Source organism: Oreochromis niloticus, linkage group LG19 (assembly GCF_001858045.2).
Source record: "Oreochromis niloticus isolate F11D_XX linkage group LG19, O_niloticus_UMD_NMBU, whole genome shotgun sequence".
NCBI classification, from domain to species: domain Eukaryota; kingdom Metazoa; phylum Chordata; class Actinopteri; order Cichliformes; family Cichlidae; genus Oreochromis; species Oreochromis niloticus.
Genome location: NC_031983.2, coordinates 3,774,956 through 3,784,864, shown reverse-complemented (window position 1 = coordinate 3,784,864; position 9,909 = coordinate 3,774,956). Strand labels below are relative to the sequence as shown.

Below are 9,909 nucleotides of genomic sequence, written 5' to 3'. Positions count from 1 at the left end.
ATGTTTCTTTACAGTCTCAGTTGACATGTGCTTTTCAAACATTATCTTTAAACTATTTAATATAGCGGTTATTCCATTTACTCACCTTTTATCTTTAATAGTTTTTGAGATGTTGGTGAAAAATGTGTTCATGACAGTGCAGATTTGAGGCATTTTGTGTAAATTTAAGCATGTAACAATTTGGTTATTTTTAATACAAAAAAGAATGTGAAATTAAGTTAGACTTGTGTTTGTAAATGAACCACCTTGTGTTGTGTAGCTTTCTAGATTTTATACTTATTGGACTACATACTTATTTATTATATAGGCTATACAGTACATAAAATCCAAATTTGCATGTTTTATGAAACTGAAATGTTTAATTATGTGGGCTAAAGAAAATAAAAACGTTATAGAGTATATTTATATGAAACGTGTATACTTACTGCATTTGATGTATTTTAACAATATATAATTGTTAAAATACATAATATAATTACAGAAATATATAATATAATTACAGAATGTAACACCTGCATGTGTGTAAAAAGCTTTGATTTTGCCACCACATTCGATTTCCATGCCACCCTCATACCAGCCTAAGAAAATTTCTCTAGATCTGCCCCTGTCATGCAGAAGAATGTTTGATATTGCAACTAAAGATGCTTAAGGCTTAAATGCTTAAATGATTGATTTAAACAGGCAAGACGTTTTGTGACAGAATGCTATTTAAGATAAAATGAAAGAGATGGCTTTCACTTTGGTATGTTTTAATTGATGTTTGTTTTTACATTTGGCTAAGTAAACAATACTTTGCTTGTCCTGACTAAACGCCACTGTCTATCACACATAATAATAATAATAATACTAATTTTAATAATAATAATAACAACAACAATAATAATAATAATAATAATAATAATAATAATAATAAAAGTAAAAATTCATTATTGGTCTACTGGAAAGCGGAAATTTACTTTGATGATCTGCATTCTTTCTTGTATTCTCTGTTAAACAGCACCAGAGCGAGACCTCTTCACTTTACACTCTTCTCTGACGTGTAAGCTGACGTCGAGCTGATGCCACGTCATCAGTCACTCCGTAACTAACAACATCAAATATGGCGGCGTCTGTCCGGGAGAAGCAGACAGGTTTGTTAAAATGTTTTCTTTCTTTCGTTAACATTATATCAGGCGAAAGACAGCAGCGGTGACGGGCTGTGGAGAGGTCCACCAACCCGAAATCTGACTGAGATACCATTCCCCCTCTTAAATAGCTGACAAACTAAACTACGTGCTAAACTAACAGCCGGCTGAGCTACTTCATTAATGTTCCTGTTTCACTATTGATAGCGGAACTCGTTCATTTTTTCCTTTATTTACAGACACGTTAACTTGTCAACCACACTGTTAAATTATTTACCCAAAGTTAACCCGTCGTCCTGTCAGCTATCAGTGCTGCTAGCTCTACTACGGTACTAATAGCTACGGATAGCTAGCCTCTTGCTAACTCTGAAGAAAGTCATAAGCTATTTCTAGTTTCATATACACAGGATGAATCCTCTCTTCATTATGTGAATATACTCGTATGGTTTCAGTAAGCTTTGTTGTTTGGATCAGTTTATTGTTGTATTGCTGTTTAATATTATTTATTAATATTAAATATTGGGTGGACAGTAGAATGTGGATGTCTTATTCTTGCATATCCATTTTATTCTAGTACATTTATTGAATATTTTTGTGGGCAGTCTGGTCAGTGAATAAACAGATTTATCAATGTGTGATCTAGAGCTGCAGTGATTAGTGGAATTATCAAATCGTCAGCTGGCAACAAATAAAGCTAGCTGTTCACTGCAGACCCAGGGGACTGCATCAGTAGTCTAGTTTCAAGTTAATAAACATTTTGTCTATGAAATGCTCAGAGAAATGTTTTCACACACCAAAATCACATCTACAGAATTTCGTCCTTAGTCAAAAGGGCAACAGTTAGTCAATTATTATTATCATAGCAGATAGTCATTATTGATATTTTTAAGAAACAAATGTGATGTATAAAGCCTAAAATGCAAAGATTTTAGGCTGTTTTTTGTAATATGGCATGTCATTTCCCCAGGCTCGTTTCACCATAGAAAAAAGCATGTTAAACCCTTGACATATTTCAGAACAGTATTTGTTGAGATGTCTTAAACAACCATTTGATTATAGAAACACCTGCTTCTCAGTTAAGCTAGTATTAATGGAGCAGTATTTATTAGCCATGTGGATACTGATCTGTTTGTGTGTCCCCTAACATAAAAGTTTCTGTGATGCATTTCTGCAGTCGCTTTGAAGCGAATGTTGAACTTCAATGCACCTCCTCTGAAGAACACAGCAGCTGAGCCAGTGTGGAAGGTAAGTCACTATAACAGTGTAGTAACTCAAAAGGTGTCAAGGAAAAAAATCCAGCCTGAACTCATGACTTAAATACTGAGACTCATACTCGCCGTGCATAAAAGCTCAGTGTGTTCAGAAAATGCAGTGTGCTGCATTGTGTGTTAAATCTTATTTAGGATTAACTCAGCCTCTGAAAATCCGCATCCTGTGTTTCTAAGAGGAGGTGAAGGGACAGTTCATACATGCTTACTGTGTAATGAAGAATGTCATGCTTTTCAACGTGAACTCAAAGTTTAATAAATAAATACATAATAATTCTATAGTTCACATAGGCCATGTAGTCAACCTAAGCCACAATGCTGGCAAATCAGCTGATGTCAGTGCCAGCCCACATCCCCAACTCATTCTTTCATGCTGTTAATCAGTGTACGTATGTATCAGTATTTCACCCATAGAACTGCATTCCACTAGCAATCACACCTTTCATATGCCAGACTTTTCACACAGTGAAAGCAGTCACATAAATAAGTGTTGTGTGGTTATCAGTAGGGCTTTGTATTTGTGATTTCTGCCTGGGTCAGAAAAAGTCTTTTGATCTCTGCCTTTTCTGCAGGTGTTAATATATGACCGGTTTGGCCAAGACATCATCTCCCCACTGCTGTCTGTCAAAGAGCTCCGAGACATGGGCATCACTCTGCATCTGTAGGACACACACACACACACACACACACACACAGAGCTGTTTTAAGACAACAGCAAAACAAAGTATCACATAATCAAAAATAACAATCATTATCAGTAATCACCACAAAGACAACTGGTCACATGCTGCTCTCAGAGAAGGCACAGGAGGGTCACCTCATCTGTTTACCTCAGTTTAAATATGCTGTGGTTTTGCCACCAAAACTTTCACACACTTTTTCTGAAATCAGTTGTGCTGTGTTATATATAATCATTATAGAAATTCATAAATAGATAGATTCAAAATATGAATAAATTAATACATAGAATAAAAGTGAAATGGGAGCCTAAATACAGTAAATAAATACAAATTTGAGGACATAGGAAAAAAAAACAGCCTTTACATGATCATGTTGATTGAGTTTTTTTTGTGAATGTGTGATTGATGGTGTGTCTCTGTGATCAGTTTACAGCACTGCAGCTGCAAATGACCATATGATGATGGTCCTGCAGGAGTGTTTTGAGTAGTTATATAGAGCAAAAGTCATGAGACACAACTAATTTCTCCATACTTTAAAGGAGCAAGATTTTCTTGTAATTTTCAAGATTTTCTTGAGCAATACTTCTTCAAGCTTTCTGAGGGTCTTTCAAAGATTATCTATGGACAGTGGCTGCTTTGTCGCTCAGTTTTCATCCAGTCCGTGTACCTTAGCATTAACACTGATCTATGAATCATAGCGTCACAAAAAAGGCACAAAACTCACCATATGTAGACAAACCATTGGTTCGTCTACATATAGCAAAAAACTTAGCAAAGAAACAAATTTCAATTGTAAGCCCCCATCTAGAGCTGGGCGATATAAGATTTTTTCATATCACGATATGTTTTTTTCATTTCAGGCGATAACGATATATATCACGATATAAGCCAAATAACTATATTTGTAAGATTTAAATGTGCCATTGCTCACAAGTAAAATGTGAAATAATCAGCAGCTTGTTTTGATTTAAATATTTATTTCCCATAATAAGTTCAACAGGGTAGATGTACTTAAGGAACATGAGACTTCAGTTTCAGATAAATAAAGGCAAATATTGCAAACTACACAAAAGGCAGCCGCTAAAGCATTTAAGTTTCAAAATAGAACAAACAAAACAGACTACTAAATTGTCAATTCCACTTAGAAACAAAATTTTAATTCTAAAAATAAATCTTAGTTTGTTTTACAGAAGAACAGACAAAATTGACTAACTTTTGTCAATATCAAATAAACTGAGAACTAAAAGGAAATTCTCAATCTCTCCTTGTTGTATAGCTTAGCTTTTCAAACAGTTTTAACAGTTATTTTAGTCTGACAAAAGCCGAATGACGAATTAGCGCTTTCAGTCAGAGACTGAGCATGCACCGGTTTATTGTATTTCCAGACTTGCTTTCAGCACAATTTACAGTGCGCGCTACTCTGTTTTTTGTCAGACTTGAAATAGCCGAAATACCTTCACACTACGGAACGTCTGTGGCCCTTCCGTTCGACAAGCTCTCCGGCATTGGAACCATCATCGGTTTTTTCTTTGGTAACCTTCGGTCACGCTCTCAGTTGATTTTTCTCTAATCGGCGCACTCATTTCCTCCATTACCTGGGCAGCCCGGCTGGCTGCTTCCCAAACAAATACACATGTGCGCCTTGGCACTTGTGCTGTACGTAACAAGTCACGTGACGTGACGCTGCAGCTGTGATTGGTTCGGCTCTGCGCTACTTAATTTTGATTGGCTGTTCTTTTTTTTTTTTTTAAGAGGACAAGAGAGATGAGGCCTATCGCAATAGTTTAATTTTTCTATCGAGAAAAAGTTATTTCGCAATACATATCGTTATCGTTCTATCGCTCAGCTCTACCCCCATCTTAAGATTGGTTTGTTGCAAGTGTACATAATTTGTTCCCGTTTCTTCAGTTGAATCTGTGAAAATGCCAATGATAATTGCTACACCTTTTTCATTTTCCTAGCAAAATATAAAGAAATAAGGGTCGGCTCGAGAGTTCTGCACAACATTGTAGCACTTGATTATGGGGCAGCTGTCTCCCAAGTTTTACTTCTGTTTTATTTTGCAGTTAGTGAGGTCTCAGTGATTTTTGGTTTCTTATTCTTGTTGCATGTTGTTTATTTTAACAAAAAAAGAAAAAAGTGCTATTGTGCGTGTGTGTGTGTGTGTGTTTGTGTGTTCAGGCTGCTTCATTCAGACAGAGATCCTATTCCAGATGTTCCTGCTATTTATTTCGTCATGCCCACAGAGGAGAATATTGACAGGATTTGTCAGGTGATCTCACACAGTAACTCATTAAGCTGGACTCAGTTCTTTGCCTGAATGTGTTTATCTACGCTGGGAATTACAGAAGAGTTCCTCTCAGAAGTAGCAGACACTAAAAGGCACTAAAAGCTCAAATCATTTTTCAGTTATCCCGTTTAATTTTCACCTGTCATTAAAGTTTGGTAAAAACACTGACAATCCCAGCTTTATTCGTTTATTCGTCTGCCTTTCTGGAGCATGACCTTTCCTTTTTATTGAGAACTGATTTATCATTTTTCTGTGTTTGTGTCATCTGTGAGGAAAGCTCACAGCTTTCCTTCTCAAATTTAAGCCCAAGTTTCTGTGTTTTTGTGATTTGATGAGTTCATTAACCTCCTAAGACCTCTTTAACTCTTGAACTCTTTAATGGCATGCATTTTTAATTTCTCTTTGCTATTTGGGTTGATTGGGCAAAATTTAGTATTGCGGTCTAGACATCCCAAAATGTGATGTCCACATATGTGGACGACAGGTCCTAAAAGGCTAAAAATGCAGCAGCAAAATATTGTTATTATCAATTATCATCTTTTAGCAACTGATGATACTCAGCGTCCCACACTGGAATATTTTCTGGATTTTTGTTGTCAGAATGCTCTAAATCAGAATACAGAATTTGCTTGCAATAAAGAACCAAGTACTGCTGCTTGGTGTGGAGGGAAAAACAGAACTTGATGAATTGATCCCGATTCTTAAAGGATGTCTTGGTTGTGTTGTGTCATGTCATTTTAATTGTGGCACATATAGTGTGGACATTTAGGGATGACCTTGAGCTCTGGAAACTTTTTTGTTGATTATTTAATGATCCAATAATCAGTGCTTGTCAGACAGAGATATTTTGGCCTATTACGCACTAATTTTTAGAAATGCTGTGTTTATCTTATTTGCAATCTCATGATTGTATTAAAATAATAATAAATATTAATTGTAATTTCATGTCTGTTCTCCGTGTGTGTGTGTGTGTGTGTGTGTGTGTGTGTAGGACTTGAGGAACCAGCTGTATGAGTCATACTATCTGAACTTCATCTCTGCCATCAGTAGAAGTAAATTGGAGGACATTGCCAGTGCCGCTTTGGCTGCTAACGCTGTTACCCAAGTCACCAAGGTTACGTTCTTTCTGTGTTTATGAAGCACCCCTTTTTGGTGGAGTGACCACTAAATAAATGTTTAAAATGCAAAAATATTTCAAAAAGGCAACAACAATTTATTAAATAAAAAAAATCAGAAAGTTAACAACATTTCACAAATGTAAATATTAAAAGATTTATTTGATTATGTACTTTTGCATTAATTTCTTATTATTATTGCTGGATTGTGGTCATTATTTTTCCTTCCTTCTCTTTGCAACCTTGTGGGATAATTTATATCAGCTCAGTAACACAGGTTTTGTAATAGATTCACCAAGCAGGTGTTCATATTATTGTGTCCAGCACTAATTAATCAGGCTGATATCTGTTTGTGTTTCAGGTGTTTGATCAGTATCTAAACTTTATCACTTTGGAAGATGATATGTTCATCCTCTGCCATCAAAATAAGGAGCTCATTTCCTACCATGGTAAAACAAAGACACTCACACACACATACACACTTTCTGTCTTTGTGATCTAAATTTAAGTTGAAGCTTAAAACCCAAAAAAGCTTCAAACACCATTTTGATTTTGTGAGGTTTTTAGATGTATATTATTGTTTTCTAGTAATAATCTTTATTTGTATTTATTCGTAGAACATTTTATTGAGTCACGTTTCAAAGTGATTCACAGAAGAAGCTAAATAGGAAGATCAGAAAATCAAGTGACAATATAAGACAAACAAAAGTATATGATAGTGATGTACACACACGAAGAAGTCCTTCTAAAGTACTTGGCAATCCGTAGTTTTCACGCCAGACATAGTGGGACACGCCGACTTGGTGGGCAAGTTCTGCAGTTCTTTATTCTCCAGCCCTCCTTTGAATATCTTTGAGTTTAAAAATGCCAGATAGTTGCTATGCCATTGAATGCACTACTCACTGTGTATTTACAGCTGTCAGAGGGGCATACAGTATGGCACCAACATGTGAGCACACATCTCCTAACCCTGTCTTACAGGTTTACCTGACCTGGAAAAATACTCAGTCAGCTTTACTGTTATGACACAGCATTTATGTGACAAATGAATACTATAGGAACTTTTTTCTAAAAGTCCAATTCCACAAAATGTAAGATTTACGTGTGGCAATTTGTTTAAGCTAGTTATGTAGCACTTACCTTTGTTTTAATGATCAACAATTTCATGCTCTTCGCCTCCCATGTGGTGGTATTATTTCATCCAAATATACATTTACGGAAATTAGAAAGCTCCAGTATAGCACTCACAGCCTGAGGAGAAGATGTTTTGACAACATCATTTTTCCCCTCCCCTTCCAAACCAATGAACACTGCTAGTAGCAGATGTCACAGCCATAGCAGTTGCTTTTTTTCCCACCACAGTTTGCAGTAAATTGCACGCCGCAAACCTTAGTAAATTGGGTTTGTGCGATTCATTTATACTCTTCTTCCAGAGTCTTTGACCTCTCAAGCGGGAACATATGTATGCAAATACATGGAATTAAAGTACAAAATACAACGTGTTGCTTTAGGAAATTCTGACAGGACCTTTTTTTGGTCATTATTTTTTGTGGGTCTTTTTTTTTGAGTTATTATGACAAAAGCAGCCAAGAGATGACAAAGTGGGAGAGAGCAGGGGAAAATAACCCAGAGCACATTAGAACCTGGACCGCTGCGCTTTAACTTTATATTATATACATCACCTGCTCGGCATACTGAGCTAAACAGTGACCCTAACACTAAAAGAGGGTTATGTGCTGGTGCAGATCATTAGTAAATCTGGCCCTGAGACTACCATTATGGATGTCTCTTCACCTGCCTCGTTTAAAATCCTTATTTCACTTCTCCATTTAAATCTACTTAAAATATTATTACACTTCAATTAAATCTAATTTAAAGCTTTAGCTAAAACCAACAGGATAGCTCTGCAAGATAGCAGAAGTAGTTTGTGATGAACTGATCGAGATGGCAAATGGTGGCTTATTGCACATAATTCAGTATAAATGTGAAATCCACATATTAAAAGTTAAGCTATCAGATATGTAGATTAGCAGAAGAACACAAAACATTATGTATCATAAAAAGAGGAGTATCTTATCTTGTATTTCATATTATGTGTTTCTGACATTTATTAAATTCAAAGTAAATAATATGACACAGACAGCTTTAGTCACTGAAACTTAAATGACTAACACAAACACACTTATATATAGTTAATATAGCTGCCTATACTAGACGTAATATAATGACTAGAAGAGACATGTTGTTTTAGCTGCCACCTTTTTTACTTAAATAAACACAGAGGTAAGTGTTTCTGCTTTTCCTTTTTTCACACCTGTGCAGCCATCAACAGGGCAGACATCCAGGACACAGACATGGAGGCCATCATGGACACCATTGTAGACAGTCTCTTCTGTTTCTTCGTCACTCTCGGTGAGTGTGACTCATAGAATGACAGTCAAGGCAAATTCTGATATCTGTGTGCTTACAAATTCACCTGGATTTCACAATGTTCATTTTTAGCTGAAGCAGTTTTTTTTTTCAGTTGGGTGTGTTACTGTTACAGTCCACTAGATGGTAATGCAATCTTTTTTTTTATTATCAGGGTAAAAACTCCTCAACTTGTCAAACTCCCTCGATCCTGTCAAAACCACAGTAGCTTTGCTAGTTTACAGTAAGGACAAATTGGCACAATACCACAGTGGCCAAAGTGTGTAGATGGGAGTGGAAATCTCTTAGTTTTCTGTTAACAATTTATAATCACAAATGCAATCAGTCATTTCACAAGTGTAGTATATATAGTAATACCAGCCGAAGAAGAATTAATAAGCTTTTCATGTAATGGTGAACTCTTTTGTTAGAATTCTCTGGGGATTGTGTGCTGGCCTGTACGTTGGGGCAGCTATTCACTGGTTCAATCTGACAGTTCAGTTGGAAAGTTGGATTAAATCTCTGACTCTGCACCTCTGTCTGTCAGTAAAACTGACCTTTAGAGTCAATTTTTATTTGTAAAACTGGTCTCAACATTTTTAGACCACAACATCACTATAGTCTTTGAAGGTTTTTTTGACAACCTTAAATTACCTGTAACTCACCATTTGCACATCATTCTTATTAAATAGTGGTTCAGCATTGAACCAAGCTGTGATGCTTCATTGGAAGAAAACATCTCTATGAATTCTATTTGTCTGTAAACCATTTTAACCTTCTAATTTAGCGATTCTGTTGATAAACATATGTGTTTTTTTGGCTATTTTTTGGCATTATTTTTTTGTTTGTTTGTTAAGTATAATGAGACTTCATTAAAGTGTGTTGTTGTTGATCAGGTGCGGTCCCGATCATCCGCTGTCCTAGAGGAAACGCAGCAGAGATGGTTGCTGTGGTGAGTCCAGTCTAACACGTAAAAACTGCTCATTGTATCTCAAAGTATTCCTTCCACTGCCCAACTATGAC

At 36.0% G+C, this 9,909-nt stretch overlaps 1 protein-coding gene across 1 annotated transcript in view; it reads left to right on the top strand.

Moving 5' to 3' along the window:
* Window positions 1-981: 981 nt before the first annotated feature.
* scfd1 (sec1 family domain containing 1) overlaps window positions 982-9,909 on the top strand; it is a 34,406-nt gene continuing 25,478 nt past the window's right edge. Inside the window, exons 1-8 of the mRNA XM_003451185.5 lie at window positions 982-1,130; window positions 2,299-2,369; window positions 2,965-3,053; window positions 5,254-5,344; window positions 6,354-6,476; window positions 6,839-6,926; window positions 8,800-8,889; window positions 9,783-9,838. Of these exons, the coding sequence (XP_003451233.1) occupies window positions 1,100-1,130; window positions 2,299-2,369; window positions 2,965-3,053; window positions 5,254-5,344; window positions 6,354-6,476; window positions 6,839-6,926; window positions 8,800-8,889; window positions 9,783-9,838 (639 nt within the window). The 5' untranslated portion in view covers window positions 982-1,099. The remainder of the gene's footprint in view (window positions 1,131-2,298; window positions 2,370-2,964; window positions 3,054-5,253; window positions 5,345-6,353; window positions 6,477-6,838; window positions 6,927-8,799; window positions 8,890-9,782; window positions 9,839-9,909) is intronic.